The 27,280-nt window shown below is 35.7% G+C and overlaps 5 protein-coding genes, 1 long non-coding RNA gene and 2 pseudogenes across 12 annotated transcripts; 4 read left to right on the top strand and 4 right to left on the bottom strand.

The window, feature by feature from the left end:
- Positions 1-269: 269 nt before the first annotated feature.
- LOC115760449 (guanylate kinase-associated protein mars-like) lies at positions 270-4,144 on the bottom strand. Of its 2 annotated transcripts, none has more exons than XM_030701762.1 (3): positions 2,761-4,144; positions 1,728-2,690; positions 270-1,661 (listed from the first exon to the last, which is right to left on the bottom strand). In XM_030701762.1, the coding sequence occupies exons 1-3, from the start codon at positions 3,971-3,973 to the stop codon at positions 403-405; spliced, it is 3,435 nt and encodes a 1,144-aa protein (XP_030557622.1). In that variant the 5' UTR covers positions 3,974-4,144; the 3' UTR covers positions 270-402. The 2 variants fall into 2 exon arrangements, with proteins under 2 accessions (XP_030557622.1, XP_030557623.1); XM_030701763.1 differs by having other exon boundaries at positions 1,728-2,687.
- Positions 4,145-4,783: 639 nt separating this feature from the next.
- Positions 4,784-9,531, bottom strand: LOC115760474. Of its 3 annotated transcripts, none has more exons than XR_004017662.1 (3): positions 9,476-9,531; positions 5,276-5,656; positions 4,784-4,861 (listed from the first exon to the last, which is right to left on the bottom strand). It is a non-coding gene; the product is annotated as an uncharacterized LOC115760474 (long non-coding RNA). The 3 variants fall into 3 exon arrangements; XR_004017661.1 differs by lacking the exon at positions 9,476-9,531 and adding an exon at positions 6,588-7,120; XR_004017663.1 differs by lacking the exons at positions 4,784-4,861; positions 5,276-5,656; positions 9,476-9,531 and adding exons at positions 5,840-6,211; positions 6,270-6,348; positions 6,588-7,120.
- On the top strand, positions 4,857-8,978 carry LOC115760471 (protein enhancer of sevenless 2B). Its single transcript, XM_030701800.1, has 5 exons — positions 4,857-5,240; positions 7,223-7,320; positions 7,390-7,509; positions 7,569-7,734; positions 7,814-8,978. The coding sequence occupies exons 1-5, from the start codon at positions 5,163-5,165 to the stop codon at positions 7,985-7,987; spliced, it is 636 nt and encodes a 211-aa protein (XP_030557660.1). The 5' UTR covers positions 4,857-5,162; the 3' UTR covers positions 7,988-8,978.
- Positions 9,532-9,907: 376 nt separating the features above from the next.
- Positions 9,908-18,640, top strand: LOC115760457 (cholinephosphotransferase 1-like). 4 transcript variants are annotated; one of them, XM_030701776.1, is made up of 7 exons: positions 9,908-10,556; positions 12,366-12,606; positions 12,667-12,825; positions 14,876-15,007; positions 15,665-15,796; positions 16,792-16,950; positions 17,537-18,640. In XM_030701776.1, exons 1-7 carry the CDS (start codon positions 10,336-10,338, stop codon positions 17,858-17,860), a joined length of 1,368 nt encoding a protein of 455 aa, XP_030557636.1. In that variant the 5' UTR covers positions 9,908-10,335; the 3' UTR covers positions 17,861-18,640. The 4 variants fall into 4 exon arrangements, with proteins under 4 accessions (XP_030557636.1, XP_030557639.1, XP_030557638.1 ...); XM_030701779.1 differs by lacking the exon at positions 15,665-15,796 and having other exon boundaries at positions 9,909-10,556; XM_030701778.1 differs by lacking the exons at positions 14,876-15,007; positions 15,665-15,796 and adding an exon at positions 13,513-13,644 and having other exon boundaries at positions 9,909-10,556.
- A 196-nt stretch (positions 18,641-18,836) lies between these two features.
- Positions 18,837-21,339, top strand: LOC115760464 (annotated as a pseudogene).
- Positions 18,863-19,855, bottom strand: LOC115760470 (annotated as a pseudogene).
- Positions 21,340-24,986: 3,647 nt separating the features above from the next.
- Positions 24,987-27,271, top strand: LOC115760461 (protein CLP1 homolog). Its single transcript, XM_030701787.1, is given in 4 exon segments — positions 24,987-25,006; positions 26,308-26,408; positions 26,465-26,547; positions 26,549-27,271. Coding segments are annotated over 3 exon segments (885 nt in total). The 5' UTR covers positions 24,987-25,006; positions 26,308-26,309; the 3' UTR covers positions 27,252-27,271.
- On the bottom strand, positions 25,211-26,018 carry LOC115760436 (histone H3-like centromeric protein cid). The gene has a single exon (XM_030701749.1). The coding sequence runs from the start codon at positions 25,895-25,897 to the stop codon at positions 25,211-25,213; it is 687 nt and encodes a 228-aa protein (XP_030557609.1). The 5' UTR covers positions 25,898-26,018.
- Positions 27,272-27,280: the final 9 nt, after the last annotated feature.

Here is a 27,280-nt window from a genome sequence, read left to right as displayed (position 1 = left end):
AATTTCAATTATTTAAACTTGCATAGAACTTGTATGTTAACGTTTTACTCCGAGGATCTTCCTTTACGGTTTGCAATTCTCCAACGCGCCTTCGAATCTGCGAACGTTGCGGAAACTCTAAAGTTTGTATCTAAGAGTCTGATATCCTTGATTAAAACAGTCTCTTATTATTTAGGGTGAGCTTATATAGTAAAGCCGATGGATATTAAGTTAGATTCTTTTTTTTTATATTTTATTAATAAATTGAGTAAATACATTTAAGACTATTCAAACATAATTAACACTAAAATACAATAAACTACCATTTTAGAATTCTAGATGATGGGCGCAAAAACAATTTCAAAACATAAGAATAAAGTTTTTAGAAACAATTTAAAAAAAATAGTTCGACCATTTGAAATTCTACATAAACTCCGATGATGGTCTTAATCTAATAATACGATTGCGAAGTGAATATGCCCTTGACGCATTCCCATCTCCTTCCTCAGTTGCTGCATTTACGGAATTCTCTAGCTGACCGTTTTGAAGCGAGGGTCTTTCTGGGGTCATGTCCTCTTCACAGTCTTCCGTCTTGTTGCCAATGACAACCTCTTCTCCACTTATATTGCCTTCGTCGAAGGTGAACTGAAAACGACGCACTTTTTTCTTGGCGCTAAATATAACACCGTGGGCACCAGGCTCACGTTTTTTGGTTCCAGGCGTTTTTAAAATGGACATGGGCTGCTCAGAACGTGGCGTCAACTGCTGACGAGATACTTGCTCCGCTGCGCCCATAATCGCAGATTTCAATAAACTATTACCACCAATAGATGGACGATTATCGGTGTCACGTGATACACGAAGCACGGTTCGTGCCGGCGAGAAGGATTTGCGGTCGCGAACCACAATAAAACGATGCTGAGACTGACGCTTCGGAGTAACGTTTGGCTGGCTGCTTTTCTCGCTGATTTCGCCAGATACCTGATTTATTCGCTTGGCTGCATAAGCCTTTCGCAAAAAGCTTTTTAATTCGCTGCTTGGTTTAGCGGTTTGTTTCCGTTTTGTTTTAAGACCCACTTTTGACTTGGTTTTGGGCACTGCCTCCGCATCTGGATCCTGCCAATCGTTGGCTTTCAGGTGCAGCAAACGATCAAACCGTTTGTCTACATTTTCGCTCTGTAAACGCAACATATCCCACCAACCCTCTAAATCTTCGACGAACACAGGTTTAGAAGCCTCACTGCCATCATTGGGAGGCAAACCAATGCCGGTAGCACCTGCTTCACAGCGATCAATTAGACTCTTAAACTGCATTAGTTTCTTGCTGGTAAGCAGCTTTGTTTGTCCAATAGCCGCATCTATCATGTCCTTTGCCCCATTCTCCAAAAGTCGCGCTTCATTTTGGTTGTTATATAAGTGCCATTCAGCACAAAGCGAATGGAGGCGCCTAATTTCATTATCCAGTTGCATTCGGAAGTATTGTACAGAGCTTAGTGTGCTACGCAAAGCAACGGGCGTTTCTGGTTTTTTCTCACTTGGACTCTGTATGAGAGTATTGTTGGAATTGTCACGCTGCATTCGAGTGCTCTCTTTTCCACGTGACACGGTCACAAAAGGACTTAGGTAAATTGATTGTCTTGGTTGTGTACGTATCGGGGACTTCGCCAACATCGTCACGTCAGCTAAAATTATATAAGTACGATAATTGCCATTATTAAAATGTATGAAATCGAAAAAAGCCCACTTACCCTCTACTGCCGGCAACGTCTGTTGCGAATCCTTTAGTGTCGGTGACCCTGTCAACAGTCTTTCAGCAACAGACACTGTTTCTTTGGACTCATTGCTTACTGCCACAGGACTTATGTTGGTCGTCTTTCCGTGGGTCTTCAACAAATTGTCGCTATTTTTATTGGAATTGCATTCAGTAGATGTCGCCGCTGCCTTTAATAAATGTTTATTGCTGACAATATAAAGTGACGTATCGGGGCTCTGCAAATCGCAATTTGCTTGCAGCAGGTTCAGCTTGGTAAATATTGCTTGTCTTTGCTTGCAGTTCAGGAGCGCCGGCTTTTTGGACTTCATGCGTGTCGAAAGCTGTGAAGAAATACTGTTTTTGGATTTGGTTTTGCATTGGGCTGCACCACCTCCTCCTCTGTTTCTGCTTGTTGCAGGTAATTCGAATGGCTGTGTCATCAAATTTTGCGGCCTTGGTGCGTTTTTAGCAGACCCCACCATATTTTGTTTAGCTGCTAGGGTTGTTGGTGGCTGTCGTTTAGGTTCGGCCTCTATTTGTGTCTTTTTTATCATAGGCTCAGTAGATGCTTGCTGTGACCTCGATTGTTGCTTCATTTCAACATTTTGAAGATTTCGGCCAATAGTGAAAGGCTTAACTGACTTTGCCGCAGGCTTTGATTTAACTCCAGCAGTGGACGCAACAAAAGACGAAGGTTTTTTCGTTGTGGCCACTTGAAAAGGTATGTGCTTAGCTTTGGACTTAACTGCACTAGTAGCAGCATTATCCAAAGTTTTTTTTGCAGCCGGCATTTGCATAGATATTGGACCCGTTGTTACCTTGGGAATATCTGGAAGTTTTTTGTTTTTCGTTGAATTACAAACCGGCATCTCTGCTTTAGATTCAACATCATTCATTGAGCGACGTTTTTGATGCTTATCAGTGCGTGTCGGAGTCTTCGTCAACTTTCTCATGTCTTCTTTAATTAAATAAGTAAGTGATGATTACCAATTATTAATATTTTTGAAATCGACATAAAGCCCACTTACCCTCTACTGCCGACTCCTTCAGTGTCGGCGACGACGCCAACAATTGTCGTTTAGCAACAGACACTATCCCATTGGACCTATCGCCAACTGCCACAGGACTTATATTGGTTATGTCTCCGTAGGTCTCCAATAAATTATCGCTATTTTTATTGGACTTGCGCTCAGTAGATGTCGCCATTGCCTTGAATAAATGCTTATTGCTGACAACATGAAGTGACGTATTGGGGGTCTGCAAATCGCACGTTTCTTGTAGCAAGTTTGGTTTGGTAAGTATTGCTTGTTTTTGCTTGCAGTTTAGGAACGCGGGCTTTTTGGACTTCATGCGTTGCGAGAGCTGCGAGGAAAGACTATTTTTATCTGTGGCTTTGCATTGGGCTGCACCACCTCTTGCCCTGTTTCTGATTGTTGTCAATTTCGGCGACCTTGATGCGTTTTTAACGGACCCTACCATCATTTTTTTAACTCCAAGGGTCGTCGGTGGCTTTTGTTTTGGGTCAACCCCTTTTTGTGCCTTTTTTATTATGGGTTCAGTGGCTGCTTGCAGAGACTTCGCCGTCTGCTTCAGATTCCCTGCTTGATTATCAGATGCAGTTAATGGCGGCTTCGCCGAACCATTCGGTACAGCTGTTTGTGGCTTTATTCTAGCATTTCTGTCAGTAGCTAGAAGCTTAACAGCACTTGCCACAGTCTTCGAAGTACCCGCAGATGTAGACGTAATAGGAGGTTTTGTCGCTGTGGGCATAGGTGCAAAATCCAAGGGTTTCTTAGCGGCCGGCAATTGCAAAGATATTGGAGCCGTCATCTCTGGTTTGGAATCCAAAACATATAGTGAGCGTCTTTTTTTCTGCGCATCTACTTCAGCATTTAAATCTGTTTGCGCTTCCTTTTCTTCCTTTTTTTTCTTCTGCCTTTCAGCTTCCTTCCATTCCTTCCACCCGAGAAAGCGTTGCAAGTAATGCCCCTGGCGCTTTGTTATCTTATTGACAGAAGTTCTATTCGCCGGGAGTACATTTTCTTGCTCGTTTTGTGCTGCAGTCGTCGGTAGGCTGTTCAGTTGCAGCTCATTTTCTTTTAATGTTTTTGACGAAGTAGGACTGATATCTTTTATGCGATTGGTTTGATAAAGTCCGCCGCTTAAATTGGTTTGCACGACGCTTTGACGTTCCCGGTTAATTTCAATATGGTTGTGCGGACTTAGTACTCTCGATTGCATCTTGAATATGCTTTTGCGACTTTCAATTTATTGTAGACAATATCACTGCAATTTTATTTTCGTATAAATTTTTACAGTTACGTTTTAAAAATCAAGTGTATCAAAATTAAAAAACTACAGTTTCTAATGTCAATTACAGTTCTATTAGAGCGGTCGCTTGGGGTAACGATATTGCCACATTGCGCGATTCGGTGTGACCACTCTAATGAAAAACAAAAATACATTCTTAAATACTAAATGTTTAAAAAGGTGTGCATTTACAATTTTTCCAGTAATACTTTTTTTATCATAAAAAAATATGTTTAAATTACAGCGGTTCTGTATCAGCAATAATAAAATTAATGAGTTACTTTAATAATTTACAACGAGAAAATAGCAACAAAAATTCGCAATATTTCATGAGTGTGTGGCTTCAATTGAGTGCAAGTGTGTGTGTCTAGAGGGGTTAAAAAAAATAAACAACAACAACTTAAGCGATGAGCACAGCGGCATTGCCAGCAGAAACTACACGCCCTGCTTTTCAACAAAATTACTTTTATTTTTATACAATGCCACTGACGACTGATGATCACAAGATTATTTATAAATTGTGCGATATATATGTAGATCATTAGCTTATCATTTATATTTAACAAGGCGGTGTTATTGGTATTCCGTAAAGTACACGCTGCTGGCAACGCTATGCAAGCTCAATTCCTCTCGTTTTCTTTCTATCTTTCTCACACACGAATACATATGTATATGCCCGTCATTCTCAGTTGTTTCGTCGCGAGTGCCGCTATCACTTCGTGTTTGTTTCTCTGTTGCTGGCCTGGCTGCGGCTCCGTCATCGTCGTCGGTGTATTTTTAATCACTTTTCTCGCTGTCTATGGCTTTGAAAATATTGTACTAATTTGGAGACGTGCAATCGAATATATGAGTTATTGTTTATATAATAAGTTTCGTTGTGTTGATTTTAAATGCAGATGTGAATATAAACGAGTAAATCATAGCATTTTTCATAAAAATAGCTAAGAGAGTAAGCACCCAACAACAATTGCATATATGCATGGGAGTATATATATATATGTATGTATGTGTAAGCAACAAGGCTGATTAAGAAAAGTAAATCAACTAAAAGTTCAAGTTAAAAGTTAAACAAATTGTACTTAGAAGCGCAACAATTTAAAAACAAACCACCCTCTACAAAATGGAAGCAATTGCCAAACATGATTTCTCTGCTACTGCCGATGATGAACTTAGTTTCCGTAAAACTCAAATTCTAAAGGTAAGAAAAAGTACAACAAATTCACTATGATTTACATTTTGTACATCTCTGTAACAGCTTACAGGTCTACAGTCTAATAGATGACTGTCAGCATATACTGCAATTATTGCCGTCGAGTTCATTTTATACTTTTTTCATACAACTTGATTCATATGTGCTTGCATTATTTGTTGCCTGAGTTGCGGTCGGTTCCCATGTTAACCCAAATTCCTTTCCAGAGTCTGATGTATAAGTTGCAAAGGACTCCAGAGTGTTTGCAAGTGGATCAAAAGCGCATCTCGCAAGAGCAAATGCATATGTATGTGTAACAGCAGAGAATACTTGCAACAATATGTGTTAACTTAGCTATATTTCGGATCGGCCGCGCTCCTTATACAAACTTTGTTGTTAGTCAGCTATTGAATCCGTGCGAAACCCTATGGGAACAATAAACATACATTGAATGTAAATTAGAATAAATAATACATATTTGATTATCCACATTTGTAAAGTAGAATTGTTAGATCCGGTCGGTTTGTGATGTTAAGCTTTGAAGAGCAAAAGGAGCACAGAACAATTGGCGATTATCTGCAAAAACGCTTTTCTTTTTTTTTGTGTATATACTCTTATATTCGTCTCAGCTGGAGACAGAGCCCCAGACCCCAAATTATGATGAAGAATCTGGTTTTCTTCCCATTGCACTATTGTCTTGGTGTGCGCTTGGCATGCCTGGGGCCCCTTTAAGCAATTGGTTCTCTTTGTTTTGGCAGGCGAAATTTCAGGTTTTTAGTTAGTTTTCAGGCGGTGTAAGCTGCTGCTGCGGGACTGCTGCGTTCATGTTGTTATTGTTTACTGTCTATCCGCTCTTGTCGTAGGTTAGTCACCAAGCGTGCCAGTGTTTTATTTTAGTCTTGTAGGGTCGCTTTTGGGTTGTTCATGTTGATTGATGATGTCAATGACTTGGACTACGCTTTATCAAACAGCTGCCGTTTCTGGTTATCAAAGGCTTATCAGTTTCACTCAATCCAGATTAAACAACTAAGCGAGCACCTTATCAGTAATTTCAATATGCTGGCAACTCGATTGAAGCTTCAATGATACCAAGATCACTTCTCCACGTTTTAATAAGCTAGTAAAATGATGCGTGGAAACGTAAATAACACAAAATGATCAAATATGGTTTATACATAAACCATCGATCTGGCATCAATTATTATGTATTTTCTTTGAAAGAGACAAATATTTGGAAAATTAAACATTGTCCAAAACTATCTTTTCCAAGGAACATGACGTATAATGCTGCAGTCATGAAGCAAGTTTATACTCTGAAACAAATTTGGGTGATGTTTTAATAAATAAAACAAATACCTAAAAATAAACCAAACTATACTTCGCTTGTTTGAGAAAAAGCGAATTCGCCAATGATTGAGCATATGAAAATATTGCTGCTGCCAACTAGCTAACTGAACATATTTAATCAAAACAACACCATTGACCGCAGAACGCATACGTATTTAGTTTTTATAATCTCAAAAAAGTGACAATACGAAACACAAATTTTATATACTCAAAATAAACGGAAAACTTAGAATCCTATTTGAGTTTATATCTTTTTAGCATTTTACCATAAAGAATCCGGCGTATCTGTAAATTACACACATAACAAAAATTAAAGCCATTTTATATTTAGCCAGTTTTCCGTCTCTAGATGTGCTTTTTATGCTAAAGATTAGGTTGTATTTTTGACATGGCTTAGATATTTGCATGAACTACCTAAGCTAGAAAAGTTCGAAGAAGGTAAACAGATGAAACACGACGGAGTCTACATGCATTAGTAAACGAATACTATTACTCATTTATTAGCATTGCCTCCGGAATATGACTCACAGTTCGCTGTTGAGACGGTAATCATCCCATTTTTAAAAAGCTTTACGCCCTTTAATTCAACACTTTTCCCAATGTTTTTATATTGCAAACCATAATTAAGCATGTTTTATTTGCAGATATTAAATATGGAGGACGACTCAAATTGGTACCGCGCCGAGTTGGATGGGAAAGAAGGGCTTATACCCAGTAATTATATAGAAATGAAAAATCACGAGTGAGTAACAATGAAAATTAATCTGCACATTTTAAAGTATCGTTGTAATAATCTAATAATATATTCAAGCTGGTACTATGGACGCATAACACGTGCCGATGCGGAGAAGCTGCTGTCAAATAAACATGAAGGCGCCTTTTTGATACGCATCAGCGAATCTAGTCCCGGCGATTTCTCCTTATCCGTCAAGTATGTAACGTTAATTGATCACTCAATGATTACTATAATATTCTTGTATGGTTTTTCAGATGTCCTGATGGGGTCCAGCATTTTAAAGTACTACGGGACGCACAGAGCAAATTTTTTCTCTGGGTTGTCAAGTTCAATTCCCTCAACGAATTGGTCGAATATCATCGAACGGCGAGCGTATCGCGATCACAGGACGTAAAATTACGTGATATGATACCTGAAGAGGTATATTATATTGAACGAAGGCCATGCAACAGATGTTTTTATACAAATACAAATCTCGAAATATGCTGTTCCTTTGCAGATGCTCGTTCAGGCGCTATACGATTTTGTGCCACAGGAATCTGGTGAATTGGACTTTAGACGCGGAGATGTCATCACCGTTACAGATCGTTCTGATGAGAATTGGTGGAACGGCGAGATCGGCAATAGGAAAGGCATTTTTCCAGCAACCTATGTGACGCCATATCATTCATAATATTGTTCACCCCAACACACACATACATAAGCATAAAACATAATTCACACCCTATACTATGAAATACCAATTTTAAATACATATTATTATATGTACTGTTCAATAATACGACATGAGCATTGCATATAGAAACATATTGTATAAACTGTAAGCATAACAGCCGAATGCATTTTTTACGTCATTGACAAGCAGTTTGCAGCCATATTCTAAATTAATGCAATATTACAAGAAAAGAAAAATTCAACTGACAACTAAATCCTCTTGTATGGTGAATATATTATACATCGCACTATATTATTAATGTAACAATTTTTGATATATATACAAATATATATATATATATATATATTTTTATTTAAGTCCAATCACATGTAGCTTTCCACGTACACCACTCTAAATGTGCTATTTATTTTGTGTGCGTGTATGTGTGTGAGAAAGAGAAAATTTTATGATAATTAACTATATTATAAAAAAAATTACCAATAACAACTCTACACAAACTACCGCTTATTCGACAAAAATATTTAATAATAAAACTATGACAACAACTTTTGCCTAAATGTCTCAAAGCGAAGACAAATAAAATTATTATCCTAATTAACAGTCAAGTATAATATATTTACATATATGTAATATATAAATATATATATTTAACAGTCGATGCGATGTTAAGCATACATTTATACTGAGTTTCAATTGTACGATGCGCCTATAATCAAATTATGTAAAATTTGTTTTCTCATATAAGATTTTTGTGTGATTGACATTCAGTTGCTGGCATTTTATAAACTTTTGCAACCTTTCGAAAAAATATTACTTATTTGCTATTGATATACATTGCGTTTTAAATGAAAACATACTATTATATATTAATTTTTGTTTTGCATAAGCGCCTTTTGTTGTCATAATAATTCACCGACAAGTAGTTGCACACTTCTAACATTACGTACATTATGCATTACAATAAATACGAAGTTGCCAATATCAGTAATTACACCGAAAAACAATATTTTTATATGTATTTCCTAACATACACGAAAATTAAACGAAAAACGAAGATGCCTCATAAAAATTTGTCAAAATTTATTTAATAGCTATAATTATGCATGCACAGTTCCATCGGCCGCTGGCTTATATGATAAATATTTTGCCTAGTGTAAACATAACTAAGCGTGGCAAATGTGAAATGGTTAGAATCGGATTATTCAATTAGTTAGATTTAAAAATCTATTACAAATTCATAAGTATACATATATATATTTGTGGAAATAATTAGTGTGCGCACTGATCTATTTAATTAAAAGCTGATTTGCGTTTTCATTTGTTTGAATTTAAATTTGATCGAAATATCTTTTGAAAAAAAAGTTTATACTTGAACCTAGTACTTTGCGACCGATGATAGCTTTAAAGCAGAGACTTGTTGACGTGCAAACAGGCGGACATGGGTAGATCGACTCGGCAGTTGATGCTGGTCAGGAATATAAATACCTATTGGTTCGGAGACGTCTTCTTTTATGCGTTGCACATTCCATCTACAAGGGTATAAAGAGCAGACCTAGTTGAGAATTTATTTTTTGTGATTAGAAATTAAAAGATTACGAAAGAAAACTGTATGAAAAAACCTCTTAACCTAATATTTATTTTTGTATCCGAAAATAACCGGAGATTTAGTATTGCCAACTAAAATGTAATGTATAGAAAGTTACTGAGAATATCATGGAAAGATAAAAGATGGAAGCATAGCAAAAACAATAAATTCGGAAACGATATTTTGCATTTTTAACACAAAACCACTTTTTCTTAAGTAATCAAATTTTTTTAGTTTGTGTCATAAAATTCATAATAATCAAATAAATTTTACTTGGTATTTTTTTGGAAAATATAGTATATTTTCTGTATAGATGTACGGTCACATTGCACTCGTAGCGACGACGGAAAGCATGTCAGGCGAGTTCTTACGCGGACGACAGTTAAAATAATTTACTATATATATATATATATAGAGAGAGAGAGAGAACAAAAAGAACACGTACGAAAATACAAAAATCTTTGAAATTAAAAAAGCTGAGTTATTCCGGTGTATTGTGTAAAAGAAGACCATTGTCAAGCCTTTGAGATTGAGTGTTATATGTGACTTATCAAGAAAAATTTTGACACACGGCACACACACACACAATCGCTTCATAGACAGACGTAGTACATATATGCAAGCGAGTGAAAATTGCAAGTAACAAGCAGGTGTGTGTGTGAGTGTGTGTGTGTGTGCAAATGCTCTTTCGATAATTTACGCGCCTTGTCACACAGTCAAACAAAATTGTTGGTTTCACCTTTGCCACCTGCTTAACAAAATGCCGATACTTGCCTATAAGGAACAGCGCATTCTCAGCCCCCAGCAACTGCGCAAGCTAAGCGAACACAAATACTCGTGCTTCAGCGCAAGCCTGCTGGATCCTTTGCTACAGCCCTGGTGGAATTGGTTGGTCTCCCAAACGCCACTTTGGCTGGCACCTAATCTGATAACAATTGTCGGTCTAATACTCAACATTGTGACAACGCTGATATTAATTTGGTAAGTGCTTATTATTTTTATTAAGCTTTCTATCAATTATGTACAAGTGCATAAGTGTGTATGTAAGTATGTTTGTTCGTACGAATCTTACAATCAACTGAGTAAAATAACCTTTTCTTTTCTTTTCTATCATATTTTCACATATGTTTCGTTGCGTTCGTTATCGTAAATATTTCTACAAACATGTTTATAGACGGAATTTCATACATTCAATAGTTTTAAAGATGTATTATACAGTTGTGCCTTAATGATCCCCCTTAGTCTGATTATTATAATCAATTTTTTGTCGTCCATGAGATGGCTGTGGATACACTCAAAGGACAAATTTTCTTGTTATGCATGCATATAATCAATCGATTACTAAGCATTGAACATGTAATCATGTTATATGGTTAGTGGTATAATATATGTAGTATGTATGCAATTCTACATTCAATTTGGAAGTTTAGCATTAAGTACAATCATCTGAAATACAGATGACTCGTTTCCCCTAATGCGTGGCTTTTACCTTATTATGCCGTAACTTGCATGGTTAGTTCCATTCGAAATTTCGACTCTGATAAGATATCAACGGATCGTCGAGGTCGCAGCTCATTTACTTTTAATATATCTTGTTTTTTACTGCGTTGAATTCAATAAATCAGGTGGTTCATTACAAATTAAATAAGTATGGAGTACTTATCATTGACTAGTTGTTGTTGAATACTATCCGTCTGCTTGCTTTAGATATTGCCTGACTTTTTGGCTTCGCATGTGCACAAAAGTTCAATTGAATTAACCCCCGAGTAAATTATTTTCAAGTACAATATTTTCATTATTCTTGCTTATGCAATTGATGAGTGCTTTGATTGAATTAAATAAAAATTTGCATTTTTAATTGATTCCCATTTTGCAAATAAACTACCCAGCCCTATTTTTGTCAATCTTTATATTTTTATAAAGTATATTCCCAAAATTAAATTTTTAACTTTATTTCTTTTTAAAGAGAATCTATAAAATTGGTTTGTGACTAAGAATTTCAGTCTTATTATTTTTTAACTATCCCATTCCAACCAACATTGGACATTCAAAAATTCATTATAATGTTATTATTCACAATCAAACAAGTCTTAATAAAAACCAAACTCTCTCTATAGTTGTTCTTTATCTATACATTCACAATGACAATCTACAGTATTTAGTCGTTGCTAATGTTTTTAGTATGTGTAGTAAATGCGACTTATAAAGTGTATACATTAAAAGTTGCATTGAAAAATCGCAAAGGCAGCTGTAAAATGTCAATTAAAATATAACTTACAATTTTTGAGAATTCAGCAATGTTGACATACCATTTGACCATTCAAAAAAACTTAAAGTTTTGCTTTGGCTATCAGCTTTTTTTGTTTTGCCGCCTAAAATAACACAATTTCCAAGAAGGCGGTGCCTTAGTTGATCTGTCGATCAGCCCTCGTATTATTTGGTTAGCAACACCTTCGACCCTATTTCAGACTCAACTGCTTTTGAATGATCTGCGACCAATTGCATTTGACTTGTAAATAGCCTATAAAAGTTTTCTGATTGCTTCAGAGCTTCTCTTAATATTAGCTTGTCTATGTCAAACCCGCTATTCTTTTCTTGTTTAGAAGTTAAAAATTAAGCGTCTTTTAAAATAGACAGTGCACTTTAGATTTTCTAGGAATCGCGCTTAATGTGCCCTTCAAAAATAGCTAGAAAAAAAAAGTTATGCTTACTTCAATAAACCGTATTGAAATCATTTTTTGAGCGTTATACCTATGTGCATATGACCTACAAATATATTTTTTCTTACAGCTATAGTCCAAATGGGGTCGAGCCACCGCCACGTTGGACCTGCTTCCTCTGTGCTCTGGGTCTGTTCGTCTATCAAAGTCTAGACTCGATTGATGGCAAGCAGGCGCGACGTACCAACACGTCATCGCCGCTTGGCGAACTGTTTGATCATGGCTGTGATTCCATATCAACTATATTTGTGGCGCTTTCGGCGTGCATATCCTGTCAACTGGGTCACTATCCAAACTGGCTATTCTTTCAGGTAAGTCGCTTAACTTGAATTACTTAATGGATTTTTTAATTCGATATGTGTTATTTTCAGTGCTTTTGTGCCATTGCGTTGTTTTATTGCGCACACTGGCAGACGTATGTGTCTGGAACGATGCGCTTCGGCCGCATCGATGTAACTGAGGCTCAATTCTCCATCATTGCTATACATTTGGTTTCGGCCGTGCTGGGGCCCGAGATTTGGCTGACGAAGGTAAGCCATCTGGGTGGATTGCCATGTTGCTCATATTTCCATCTTTATATAAATAATCCCCTTATAATATTGATTTCGTTTTAAATTGAGATTTTCAGAAGTTATATTTTAAATTTTAATTGCCTATTTTAGACTATAGAAACGCCTTTTATATTATTGCAAGTGTAATTTTTCAATTATTATAATTATTTCGTCATTTACTTATGTTCTAATAAGATAAATGCAAATAGCATCAATAGCTTGGCTTAAGTTCACAATGCATTAAGTTTACTAAATGCTTATTATATAAGTACCTAATATGTTTGAGACGTTAAGATAGAATGTTTATTTGTTGTTTTGCGTTGTAAGCTCTTTGGTTCGATTTATTAAGTTTAGTATCATTGGGTTGCAAACAAAAAAAGACAAATTCATTTCACAAACTTTAACGAAATTAAATGAGACTGCAATACATACATTAATATTAACTTTGTATTAGCTAGAGTTTAAAGAAAAGCTCTTGTTCCCATAAATAGCTTAAAGGTAATAATTCCAAACCACATTGTAATTGTCTCAATACCTTTTACTTTTATGTTGCATTCAAATGTGTGCCACTGCGCCACAAAACAAAACAATACAAAATGCCTAATCTACTAAAAACCAACAAATATTTAACACATACACACAATCGTATCCAATATACAAACACAGATTGGCATTGGCAATATTGAGCTTTGGTATGGTCCTGCTATAACGACCATTGTGTGTGGTGTAATCTCCTTAACCTATGTATTTTCCGTCGTTGTGGCCGGTGGTGTTGGAAAAAATGGCTCCACAGTTGCTGTAAGTCTGAAAAATACACACAAATATGTACAAAAATGTGCATAAAAACCAAATCAGATAAATGACTGCTAACAAATATTTTGGGGTTTTTCTTTTACTATACGTACAAATATTATGAGCTACTGATTTTGACCATTTTATAATTTGTTTGTTTTGTACTAAAAGTGAAAGAGAGCCGTTTGACTTGACAAGTCTTCGAGTTCTGAAGATAGGCAGATGATTCAATTAAATTGTTTTTCCCTAAGCTAAATTTTATAAAATAAATCGGTGATTTTGCTTACATATGTATGTATATAGTAATGCTATAAAATTTGTATGCCACTTATTTGGCAAACGATATCAGGAAGCTCCAATTATTTTGAAATAATTCACGTGTAAAACCCCTAAAATATTGTATGCTGTCTGATGTTTATTTCAACCACAAACAGAAACAGGAAGACACATACAACAAAAATTATTTTGGCTCTCAATTCGAAAAATCTAAATTGAACATTAATATTGCAATGCGGCTATTTCGTGGGAACGTGGTGTGGGTCCTTGTTTTCCTTTTTACCCCAATTGCTTGCCTTAACTTTCTACATTTATACTTATTATACACATATACATATTTATAAATTGTACCTTTGTTAATGTTTCCTAGTTTTAAAGCCGCTGTCTTGCTTCTTTGCCTCGTGCTTTAACTCATAACAAAACTTTAATATTGCTGACTCCTACTTGGCATGCTCTAATAATACTGTTGAATGCCTAAATTCAACAGAATGCGATATGCATAATTGATCTTTCTTTGTCACTTGTATGACCAACAATTGTATTGTATATTTGTAGAAGTCCTGAATCATAAGTTTAAAACTATATGTATGTATCTATATACTGTTGGCTAAGGGATTTAGCTTTAATTAATTTAATGTATCTCAAAGAGTACGTAGCATTAAGTTAGATTGGCACTTTATATTGTGATGCTTGCGGTATCATTTTTTTGAAAACTATAGCTGAAAAACTATCGGGGTTCGAATATAATTTTAATAATTGTGTTTTTTACTGAATTATAAAGCCTCGAGTTATGAACTCGGCAATCAAGCCTCCATTGTTTTAAGCTTACACTAATACTTCTTATGCCGCAAAAGTTCTAAGATTTAGGTTAACGATTTTTTAAATTTTCATGCAAATTGTTCTGTTTTGTTTACTGTTATTGTTTTTGTTTTGTTCTGTGATCTCTTCTCATATACAATAGATGCCAATCGTGGGAGTTTCATGGAATTATACAATATTAGTATTTATCACTTTCGGTTATACGTTGAATATAATCAATTTTCTAAAAATGTTTATTGAAGGCGGCAGTGGCAAAAACGGCTCATCAGTTGCTGTAAGCATTGCTATCCATATACGAAACGCGACAAACGTTTTAAATCAAAATTGAATTTTCTAATCGTACTAAAAGCATCTGTTGGATTAACCCATTAGTTTATTTCCCACACATTGACATACGGACACGGCTCTAACATTTAATCCATTTGCAAATGTTTATATGGTTTACTAATTTTATTGTTGTATTGCATAAAGTAAGACAAATTTATTGGGATTATTGCTGTAAGAAATTTAATTATATTACTCTGGCAGCATGAACTTTTGAGTAATTTAACTTGCTTTATTCTTCCGATGGAATATGTGTTTATTGTTAATAGAAAGTATTTAAAAATAAATCTTGTAATTATTCATATTAGCCACATTGAAATAATATTGAAATATTTTCTAGTTATGCTTTCTTACAATTATTCTAAGGTTTATTGGTAGCTTTAATTTTAATCAGCAATAATAGACTGCTTTTAAAACGTATATTATTTGTGGCTATTTACTAGATAAAAATTTGGTATTAATATTTTTTTCATTAATATTTATTTTATTACTCTCCATCGAAATCTATATCAAATTAAATGTTTTAATATTCCTATTAATGCATTTTTTTCTTCTTTTAAACTTTTAAAATCGTTGACAACAATTAAAAAATTTTGAATTTTATCAGATGCCTTATCTTGAGTGTGAAACACGCTGCTTGCCGTTTTATATGGCCAGTGGAGTTGACTTCAGTTTAGCATTACGTTACTCAAAATCCATTTTAAACGAGGGCTGTGGGAAGAATGGATCATCTGTTGCAGTAAGATTTTGTATTTTTGTATGGCACAACCACACGAAGGCATTCTAATTAGCTTGGTCGCTAGACAAGTAGCTAAAATATCGATTGTGTTTGTCATTATTTCTCGATTTATATAAATGGTCATGTAATTTATGCTCTTGTACAGGGTATAATAATGAAGTCGCAAAATGTGTTATGCATTGTTGGTGGTGGTATTGTCAGAAACTTATTAAGTCCCGGTTAGGAATTGTCTGTTCATCAATTACTTTGGATGTTATCTGTTCACGCAATTTTTTATAATTGGTGTAGGTTGGTTAAACGACAAAAACTATTGTAACCACCCATTTACATGAAAATTCCAAAAGAAATATATCATGCATTTTTGCAAGTTTTTGTTAGTTACTACGTTAATTTGAAAATCATTTTTTTGTATATTACAAAGCGCTCATACTCGAACTCAGTTATTTGCCACAGATTAATTACAATATTTGCGCATACGACTACAAGGGTATATAAACTTCGGCACTCCGAAGCTAAATGTTGCATACTTTTAAGTTTCTTGTTGTATTGTTTTTATACCTAATGATGCACGTTTAATATGCATATGTTATTTTAACTGTTTGCCATTTGGGGTTTCAGACTTGCTTTCTTTATTTTTATATAAATACTGTTACTTTATTGTTGGCTTGGCTTCTACAGCAAAAGACCCGCTCACATTTACTAACAAACATTCACACCCACAAATTAGCGCTAGACCATGTTATTAAAATGTTATTATTAAAATGACCATTAAATAACGTAAATCCCAACAAACAAAAAGCCCAAAATAAATGTTGCTTTTGGTCAACCTAATGCTGTGAATTTGCAAAATGTGCCCCCTGGAACGCTAGCCCATGCACACATATATAAGGCAGCAGCTCGTACAAAGCGGTCACAATTTGCAATCTCACAATCGTTAAGAATTCACCAAATTTGTATAAAACAATATATTTTTTATATTTATCATCTATACAAAGGGAACCAGTGTTCTATCGCCTAGTATACCGCTGACACTTGTAGTGCTGCCCGCGCTGATGATAGCGCAAAAGTCGCCGGAAAATATTTTTACGGAGCACGCTTCAGTTTTTATTCTGGCTTTTGGAATGGTGGCTGCCAAAATTACCAACAAGCTGGTGGTAAATTTATCTTAATCTAAAAACAATCATTTTTTATATTTTATATTATGTTATGAAATGTGTAATCTATAGATGAAGACATCTTCAACCCCATAGTGTATACATATTTATAAGTAGCCAAATATGGTAGCCATTTATGTCTGTCTGTCCGTCAATTTTGAAGCTATTTCTTATCGTTTTGCAACGGCAGTTGCAGGCAGTCCATACGTTCGAATCGGGCGGATCGAACCACTTATCATATAGCTGCCATAGGAACTGCAAATTGTATATCTGCAAATGCGTAATCTTTATGTCGCGTGCCGAAGACATAGATATTGTAACGATGTTTATTGTGTAATGATAAAAGGCTATATATACATTCTAGATGGACAGGCTAGCCGTTTCAATATTCTGTGTGTCTCTTTAAAATCATAGAGACTATAAGATATATATATATACTATATAAATATATATGCTATTTCGTTTAATTAACTTTTGCTCAATATCTAATTAGCACATTAGCATAAAAATATAAGGTTGATTACATATGCTTTTAACCAAACCCATTTAATTTAAATCCTATTAATGTGTTCCTCTTGCGATATAGATAGCGCACATGACCAAAGCGGAGATGGAGTATCTGGACTGGTCGCTGCTGGGTCCTGCTTTATTGTTCCTGAATCAGTACTTTAACTGTATTGTACCAGAGATTTGGCTGCTTTGGTTTACGCTAGCCTGGGGCACACAGGATCTTCTGCGCTACTGTGCGCAGGTTTGTCTAGAAATTTGCCAGCATCTGCGCATCGATCTATTCAGAATACCGTATGGCCCTAAGGTGTTAAACACCTCTTCGGTGGGCAGCCAGAGCAACGTTGGAGCTGATAAAAATGGTGGCACATCACATAGAAAGTCAAAAAGCAAAGCGCACTAAATCAATGTTCGCTCCGGTTTCATTAAAATTCACATATTTTTCAAATATTTACGGTATTAGCGCAAGCTAAACAAATTTTAAACTCAACCCAACTAAATTTACCGTCGAAATGTTAAAGCATAACAAATTATAGCATAATTAATTTATAAATGTTGTAACAAAAAAAAAGCTGGAGGCAGACCTATATCAATTATATGCATATATTACAAGTATAAATATATTTTATATAATTCTGTAAATTGTAATATATACAGTTTTTATGCTGTGCTAGATGTTTCATAGTGCAAAAACAAATAAAAATATAAATCAAATGCCAAAAATCACATTTTTGGCGTACTCAAAGCTCAATTTAAGGCTAACTCCAAGTCAATGAAAATTCATTGTAAGGATTTCCTTTATTTAATGATTTGAATTTTATTGAGCGTGCGCCTGATTCTGCATAATATATTTATGTTATTTGCGTACTATAAAATGTTATGTAGAAATATTAGCGCTTAATTTCTTACTCACTGAGTAATTAGGTATAATTACATTGTATGTATGTATGTATGTATGCAAGGATGTCAACTCTGAAGTATGTAACATATGTAAAGAATGTAAATTGCCTATATACATTCTAAATGGTAACTCATTTCAAAAAGCAAAATTGTTTATTATTTAGCGATTGGTTTTGACCTAAAGTGTACACCTAAATTTGCACCGATTTAAAATAATAGAGTTGACTATTATCTTATGTTTGAACAGATAAACAATGCGTAAAATGCCAAAATAAAACGACTAAAATGAGTTTATGTATATTCGAATGGAATTAGTGAAATACTATTTGAACTGTTTATTAAAACTGGATTTTTTGATTTATTAAATCTGAGAACCGGAGCTGCAAATTGGTCGGTGACATCCTGCCGTGAGATTCGGTTCGTGATTCAGCCTTTCACATGCTTCATATTGATGTTGGCTAACTTTCTACCCACCTCGTGAGTATTGTTCGGTTCAGAGGTAATGTTCGATTCACATTAAAAATGAATTGGAAATCCAAATCGGGTAAAAACCTGTTTACAGCCTGAACAACAGAACAACACGTCAAATTAGAACCTCAACACAAAAGTAGTGACTTTTTAAAAGTTCGCATATTTTATTTACTTATTACCTATGATTATGATTATGATTGTTACACATATGTGAAATTATAAACGATGTATCTCAAAGATTACCATAGGATTTGCAGAAATATGCCACCAACGCCATGTCGCGCACCTCTAACGTGACACGGCCGCGATACTGGGTCAGTAAGTAGGCATCCTGGAAGCGCTGGGTTATGTACATTTCTGTGCCTCCAGGGCACCCATAGTTATCATAAAGGGCGTTAAAGTATATTTCATCATAATTTCGCGCACCAAACGCGCGAAAGGTAAACGCGGTATCATAAAGCCTGGATGCTTTTGTAACCGTTCAATTTCGCGGTTCAATTTTTGTATACGACGCTCCGGTTTATTTTGTTTGCGCCTCGAGCCAGGTCTTGATGTTAGTGGCGGCTGATGTTTCTTACTCATACTCGCTGCGGGTGTTTTTAGCGGCAGCTTTCGGGGTGTTTGTCGTACTGCCGGTGGCTGATTCTCTGAATCACTGTCGCCTTCGGATGTGTCTAGATCACGACGATGGTCTTTTGGAATGTTTTTGCGTAGCGTAGAGCACCGACGTGGAGATGTGTTCATTTCAGCCAAACGGCTTGTAGTAAACTCCAATCCGTAGTCGGTTTCGTTTTCACGATCTGGTGTTCGAAATGCAGTTTCCTCATATGAATCCTCATCATTATCTAAATGCGATTCCGATTTCTTTTTTTTCTGAGTTGAACTCTTTACAGTGCGTGGTCGCATTATGAATTCAAATTACAAATTGCCTACACTTAAGAACTTATAGCCTTTGGTTCGCTGTAATATACACAAAAATCTAATTCCCGCCTTTTTGAGCATAGTTCAGCAAAACTCTAACATATGAAAACATTCATTTTACAACACTAATTACTATGAAATTAAAAATTGGTATATAGACACTTATTAATAAACATCTATATACAAATTTAATAGTATATTAATATTTAATTATATAGCATGTACATAAATGCACAAAACTGGCGCAACTATTTGTAATTTTACATTTGAATTAAAGTCTGTATTCCAGAAGAGCAGTATTTTAGTATTTTGATGAAACGGTCTCATTGAAATATCTGGTTAATTTGTATGCGTGCCTCCACTGTTTACTTTTTGATACATTCATTTAAAAGCAGATATGTCCGAAGATAATTCTCATAGCAGGGAATATGTCTTGGAAGCAGACTCCGAGCTACGTTTTGAAAGATGCCAAGGTTCTTGTTACGGTATGCTGTAATAGTTTTGTACTCGGCGTGGGTAACATTTCTAAATCGTATTTCAGCTCGTCACAGGTTTTGCAGAGCTTTTTGGCACCGAACTGGTGAAAAAAAAGAAATATGAGTTCGGTGTTGGCGCCAAAGTGGCTTACCTACCAAGGCTGCGTGCTGCACGTGTCAGGCAAAATGGATGTGTGCTATATCTCAAAAGAGACACCAATGGTACAATATATAAACTGCCATGCAGCATTGGAGCAGTTTCGCATCGAAGCCGAAGAACGGGACAAGCGCGGCCCTGTTGTATTGATCGTAGGGCCTATGGACGTTGGAAAGAGCACACTGTGCCGCATTCTGTTAAACTATGCAGTACGCGTAGGCAGGCGACCACTTTACGCAGATCTTGATGTGGGCCAAGGTGCCATCTCCATTTCCGGCAATGTTGCCACTATCCTTATTGAACGACCAGCCAGCGTTGAGGAAGGATTTACAAAGACAGCGCCACTAGTTTATCATTTTGGTCACAAGTCCCCTGGTGCTAATAACGTGCTTTACAATGCTGTCGTCTCGAAAATGGCTGAAGTAACACTGCAGAGTCTGGATGCCAATAAACGAAGTATGTTTAACCGCATTTACTCTAGAAATTTGAAATATATGACCATATTTTTGTGTATATTCGTATTGGAGCGTTTGTATAATGATTTACTGCGCGATGTGCCTTCAAACGTCCATGTTGTCCTCTTGCCAAAAAGTGGCGGCGTAGTGGAACGCAGTAAAGAATTGCGCCACGAATCCCGCGAGCAGCGAGTCAAGGAATATTTTTATGATAATACACGTACACCATTTTTATTCTAAAGCACCGAGGTGGACATGGATCGACAATCTGTTATGCTGTTATCGCCACAGCCACGGCCGTTGCCTCCAAATGCATTGCTTTTGTGGTCAGAGATACAGTTTATGGATAATCATGCCTAATATTCACCTTGACAAGATTAGTAGTATTATGTTTGTAAATAAAACAATGAAAATTATGGCCGTGATTCCATATCAACTATATTTGTGGCGCTTTCGGCGTGCATATCCTGTCAACTGGGTCACTATCCAAACTGGCTATTCTTTCAGGTAAGTCGCTTAACTTGAATTACTTAATGGATTTTTTAATTCGATATGTGTTATTTTCAGTGCTTTTGTGCCATTGCGTTGTTTTATTGCGCACACTGGCAGACGTATGTGTCTGGAACGATGCGCTTCGGCCGCATCGATGTAACTGAGGCTCAATTCTCCATCATTGCTATACATTTGGTTTCGGCCGTGCTGGGGCCCGAGATTTGGCTGACGAAGGTAAGCCATCTGGGTGGATTGCCATGTTGCTCATATTTCCATATTTATATAAATAGTCCCCTTATAATATTGATTTCGTTTTAAATTGAGATTTTCAGAAGTTATATTTTAAATTTTAATTGCCTATTTTAGACTATAGAAACGCCTTTTATATTATTGCAAGTGTAATTTTTCAATTATTATAATTATTTCGTCATTTACTTATGTTCTAATAAGATAAATGCAAATAGCATTAATAACTTGGCTTAAGTTCACAATGCATTAAGTTTACTAAATGCTTATTATATAAAAATCTAATATGTTTGAGACGTTAAGATAGAATGTTTATTTGTTGTTTTGCGTTGTAAGCTCTTCGGTTCGATTTATTAAGTTTAGTATCATTGGGTTGCACACTCAAACAAAATTAAAATTGAATTTTCTAATCGTACTAAAAGCATATGTTGGATTAACCCATTAGTTTATTTCCCACACATTGACATACGGACACGGCTCTAACATTTAATTCACTTGCAAATGTTAATATGGTTTACTAATTTTATTTCGTTCTATTGTAAAAAGTTTAATTTTATTATATCTCTGGCAGCATGAACTTTTGAGTAATTTAACTTGCTTTATTCTTCCGATGGAATATGTGTTTATTGTTAATAGAAAGTATTTAAAAATAAATTTTGTAATTATTCATATTAGCCACATTGAAATAATATTGAAATATTTTCTAGTTATGCTTTCTTACTATTATTCTAAGGTTTATTGGTAGCTTTAATTTTAATCAGCAATAATAGACTGCTTTTAAAACGTATATTATTTGTGGCTATTTATTAGATAAAAATTTGGTATTAATATTTTTTTCATTAATATTTATTTTATTACTCTCCATCGAAATCTATATCAAATTAAATGTTTTAATATTCCTATTAATGCATTTTTTTTCTTCTTTTAAACTTTTAAAATAGTTGACAACAATTAAAAAAATTTTGAATTTTATCAGATGCCTTATCTTGAGTGTGAAACACGCTGCTTGCCGTTTTATATGGCCAGTGGAGTTGACTTCAGTTTATCCATTTTAAACGAGGGCTGTGGGAAGAATGGATCATCTGTTGCAGTAAGATTTTGTATTTTTGTATGGCACAACCACACGAAGGCATTCTAATTAGCTTGGTCGCTAGACAAGTAGCTAAAATATCGATTGTGTTTGTCATTATTTCTCGATTTATATAAATGGTCATGTAATTTATGCTCTTGTACAGGGTATAATAATGAAGTCGCAAAATGTGTTATGCATTGTTGGTGGTGGTATTGTCAGAAACTTATTAAGTCCCGGTTAGGAATTGTCTGTTCATCAATTACTTTGGATGGTTATCTGTGTTCACGCAATTTTATATAATTGGTGTAGGTTGGTTAAACGACAAAAACTATTGTAACCACCCATTTACATGAAAATTCCAAAAGAAATATATCATGCATTTTTGCAAGTTTTTGTTAGTTACTACGTTAATTTGAAAATCATTTTTTTGTATATTACAAAGCGCTCATACTCGAACTCAGTTATTTGCCACAGATTAATTACAATATTTGCGCATACGACTACAAGGGTATATAAACTTCGGCACTCCGAAGCTAAATGTTGCATACTTTTAAGTTTCTTGTTGTATTGTTTTTATACCTAATGATGCACGTTTAATATGCATATGTTATTTTAACTGTTTGCCATTTGGGGTTTCAGACTTGCTTTCTTTATTTTTATATAAATACTGTTACTTTATTGTTGGCTTGGCTTCTACAGCAAAAGACCCGCTCACATTTACTAACAAACATTCACACCCACAAATTAGCGCTAGACCATGTTATTAAAATGTTATTATTAAAATGACCATTAAATAACGTAAATCCCAACAAACAAAAAGCCCAAAATAAATGTTGCTTTTGGTCAACCTAATGCTGTGAATTTGCAAAATGTGCCCCCTGGAACGCTAGCCCATGCACACATATATAAGGCAGCAGCTCGTACAAAGCGGTCACAATTTGCAATCTCACAATCGTTAAGAATTCACCAAATTTGTATAAAACAATATATTTTTTATATTTATCATCTATACAAAGGGAACCAGTGTTCTATCGCCTAGTATACCGCTGACACTTGTAGTGCTGCCCGCGCTGATGATAGCGCAAAAGTCGCCGGAAAATATTTTTACGGAGCACGCTTCAGTTTTTATTCTGGCTTTTGGAATGGTGGCTGCCAAAATTACCAACAAGCTGGTGGTAAATTTATCTTAATCTAAAAACAATCATTTTTTATATTTTATATTATGTTATGAAATGTGTAATCTATAGATGAAGACATCTTCAACCCCATATTGTATACATATTTATAAGTAGCCAAATATGGTAGCCATTTATGTCTGTCTGTCCGTCAATTTTGAAGCTATTTCTTATCGTTTTGCAACGGCAGTTGCAGGCAGTCCATACGTTCGAATCGGGCGGATCGAACCACTTATCATATAGCTGCCATAGGAACTGCAAATTGTATATCTGCAAATGCGTAATCTTTATGTCGCGTGCCGAAGACATAGATATTGTAACGATGTTTATTGTGTAATGATAAAAGGCTATATATACATTCTAGATGGACAGGCTAGCCGTTTCAATATTCTGTGTGTCTCTTTAAAATCATAGAGACTATAAGATATATATATATACTATATAAATATATATGCTATTTCGTTTAATTAACTTTTGCTCAATATCTAATTAGCACATTAGCCAAAAATCACATTTTTGGCGTACTCAAAGCTCAATTTAAGGCTAACTCCAAGTCAATGAAAATTCATTGTAAGGATTTCCTTTATTTAATGATTTGAATTTTATTGAGCGTGCGCCTGATTCTGCATAATATATTTATGTTATTTGCGTACTATAAAATGTTATGTAGAAATATTAGCGCTTAATTTCTTACTCACTGAGTAATTAGGTATAATTACATTGTATGTATGTATGTATGTATGCAAGGATGTCAACTCTGAAGTATGTAACATATGTAAAGAATGTAAATTGCCTATATACATTCTAAATGGTAACTCATTTCAAAAAGCAAAATTGTTTATTATTTAGCGATTGGTTTTGACCTAAAGTGTACACCTAAATTTGCACCGATTTAAAATAATAGAGTTGACTATTATCTTATGTTTGAACAGATAAACAATGCGTAAAATGCCAAAATAAAACGACTAAAATGAGTTTATGTATATTCGAATGGAATTAGTGAAATACTATTTGAACTGTTTATTAAAACTGGATTTTTTGATTTATTAAATCTGAGAACCGGAGCTGCAAATTGGTCGGTGACATCCTGCCGTGAGATTCGGTTCGTGATTCAGCCTTTCACATGCTTCATATTGATGTTGGCTAACTTTCTACCCACCTCGTGAGTATTGTTCGGTTCAGAGGTAATGTTCGATTCACATTAAAAATGAATTGGAAATCCAAATCGGGTAAAAACCTGTTTACAGCCTGAACAACAGAACAACACGTCAAATTAGAACCTCAACACAAAAGTAGTGACTTTTTAAAAGTTCGCATATTTTATTTACTTATTACCTATGATTATGATTATGATTGTTACACATATGTGAAATTATAAACGATGTATCTCAAAGATTACCATAGGATTTGCAGAAATATGCCACCAACGCCATGTCGCGCACCTCTAACGTGACACGGCCGCGATACTGGGTCAGTAAGTAGGCATCCTGGAAGCGCTGGGTTATGTACATTTCTGTCGCGGTGTGTATAGCCTCCAGGGCACCCATAGTTATCATAAAGGGCGTTAAAGTATATTTCATCATAATTTCGCGCACCAAACGCGCGAAAGGTAAACGCGGTATCATAAAGCCTGGATGCTTTTGTAACCGTTCAATTTCGCGGTTCAATTTTTGTATACGACGCTCCGGTTTATTTTGTTTGCGCCTCGAGCCAGGTCTTGATGTTAGTGGCGGCTGATGTTTCTTACTCATACTCGCTGCGGGTGTTTTTAGCGGCAGCTTTCGGGGTGTTTGTCGTACTGCCGGTGGCTGATTCTCTGAATCACTGTCGCCTTCGGATGTGTCTAGATCACGACGATGGTCTTTTGGAACGTTTTTGCGTAGCGTAGAGCACCGACGTGGAGATGTGTTCATTTCAGCCAAACGGCTTGTAGTAAACTCCAATCCGTAGTCGGTTTCGTTTTCACGATCTGGTGTTCGAAATGCAGTTTCCTCATATGAATCCTCATCATTATCTAAATGCGATTCCGATTTCTTCTTTTTCTGAGTTGAACTCTTTACAGTGCGTGGTCGCATTATGAATTCAAATTACAAATTGCCTACACTTAAGAACTTATAGCCTTTGGTTCGCTGTAATATACACAAAAATCTAATTCCCGCCTTTTTGAGCATAGTTCAGCAAAACTCTAACATATGAAAACATTCATTTTACAACACTAATTACTATGAAATTAAAAATTGGTATATAGACACTTATTAATAAACATCTATATACAAATTTAATAGTATATTAATATTTAATTATATAGCATGTACATAAATGCACAAAACTGGCGCAACTATTTGTAATTTTACATTTGAATTAAAGTCTGTATTCCAGAAGAGCAGTATTTTAGTATTTTGATGAAACGGTCTCATTGAAATATCTGGTTAATTTGTATGCGTGCCTCCACTGTTTACTTTTTGATACATTCACTTAAAAGCAGATATGTCCGAAGATAATTCTCATAGCAGGGAATATGTCTTGGAAGCAGACTCCGAGCTACGTTTTGAAATCGAGCAAAAAGATGCCAAGGTTCTTGTTACGGTATGCTGTAATAGTTTTGTACTCGGCGTGGGTAACATTTCTAAATCGTATTTCAGCTCGTCACAGGTTTTGCAGAGCTTTTTGGCACCGAACTGGTGAAAAAAAAGAAATATGAGTTCGGTGTTGGCGCCAAAGTGGCTTACCTACCAAGGCTGCGTGCTGCACGTGTCAGGCAAAATGGATGTGTGCTATATCTCAAAAGAGACACCAATGGTACAATATATAAACTGCCATGCAGCATTGGAGCAGTTTCGCATCGAAGCCGAAGAACGGGACAAGCGCGGCCCTGTTGTATTGATCGTAGGGCCTATGGACGTTGGAAAGAGCACACTGTGCCGCATTCTGTTAAACTATGCAGTACGCGTAGGCAGGCGACCACTTTACGCAGATCTTGATGTGGGCCAAGGTGCCATCTCCATTTCCGGCAATGTTGCCACTATCCTTATTGAACGACCAGCCAGCGTTGAGGAAGGATTTACAAAGACAGCGCCACTAGTTTATCATTTTGGTCACAAGTCCCCTGGTGCTAATAACGTGCTTTACAATGCTGTCGTCTCGAAAATGGCTGAAGTAACACTGCAGAGTCTGGATGCCAATAAACGAAGTATGTTTAACCGCATTTACTCTAGAAATTTGAAATATATGACCATATTTTTGTGTATATTCGTATTGGAGCGTTTGTATAATGATTTACTGCGCGATGTGCCTTCAAACGTCCATGTTGTCCTCTTGCCAAAAAGTGGCGGCGTAGTGGAACGCAGTAAAGAATTGCGCCACGAATCCCGCGAGCAGCGAGTCAAGGAATATTTTTATGATAATACACGTACACCATTTTTATTCTAAAGCACCGAGGTGGACATGGATCGACAATC

The sequence above is a fragment of the Drosophila novamexicana genome, unplaced genomic scaffold (genome assembly GCF_003285875.2).
Source record: "Drosophila novamexicana strain 15010-1031.04,08,12 unplaced genomic scaffold, DnovRS2.1 tig00000458-arrow-arrow-pilon, whole genome shotgun sequence".
NCBI classification, from domain to species: Eukaryota; Metazoa; Arthropoda; class Insecta; order Diptera; family Drosophilidae; genus Drosophila; species Drosophila novamexicana.
The sequence above is the reverse complement of the archived record's forward strand: the minus strand, read 5'-3'. Positions and strand labels throughout refer to the sequence as shown.

What these genes read in the sequence shown, in the direction of transcription:
- LOC115760449 (XM_030701762.1), bottom strand. Translation starts at nt 3,973, where the DNA reads ATGCAATCGAGAGTACTAAGTCCGCACAACCATATTGAAATTAACCGG. An exon ending in GAAGGAGTCGGCAGTAGAGG is followed by an intron (nt 2,691 to 2,760) that starts GTAAGTGGGCTT and finishes ATTTAATTAAAG; the next exon opens with AAGACATGAGAAAGTTGACG. An exon ending in GACGTTGCCGGCAGTAGAGG is followed by an intron (nt 1,662 to 1,727) that starts GTAAGTGGGCTT and finishes ATATAATTTTAG; the next exon opens with CTGACGTGACGATGTTGGCG.
- LOC115760471 (XM_030701800.1), top strand. Translation starts at nt 5,163, where the DNA reads ATGGAAGCAATTGCCAAACATGATTTCTCTGCTACTGCCGATGATGAA. An exon ending in GTAAAACTCAAATTCTAAAG is followed by an intron (nt 5,241 to 7,222) that starts GTAAGAAAAAGT and finishes TTTTATTTGCAG; the next exon opens with ATATTAAATATGGAGGACGA. An exon ending in GTGATATGATACCTGAAGAG is followed by an intron (nt 7,735 to 7,813) that starts GTATATTATATT and finishes GTTCCTTTGCAG; the next exon opens with ATGCTCGTTCAGGCGCTATA.
- LOC115760457 (XM_030701776.1), top strand. Translation starts at nt 10,336, where the DNA reads ATGCCGATACTTGCCTATAAGGAACAGCGCATTCTCAGCCCCCAGCAA. An exon ending in AGAATGGATCATCTGTTGCA is followed by an intron (nt 15,797 to 16,791) that starts GTAAGATTTTGT and finishes ATCTATACAAAG; the next exon opens with GGAACCAGTGTTCTATCGCC. An exon ending in AAATTACCAACAAGCTGGTG is followed by an intron (nt 16,951 to 17,536) that starts GTAAATTTATCT and finishes CTTGCGATATAG; the next exon opens with ATAGCGCACATGACCAAAGC.
- LOC115760436 (XM_030701749.1), bottom strand. Translation starts at nt 25,897, where the DNA reads ATGCGACCACGCACTGTAAAGAGTTCAACTCAGAAAAAGAAGAAATCG.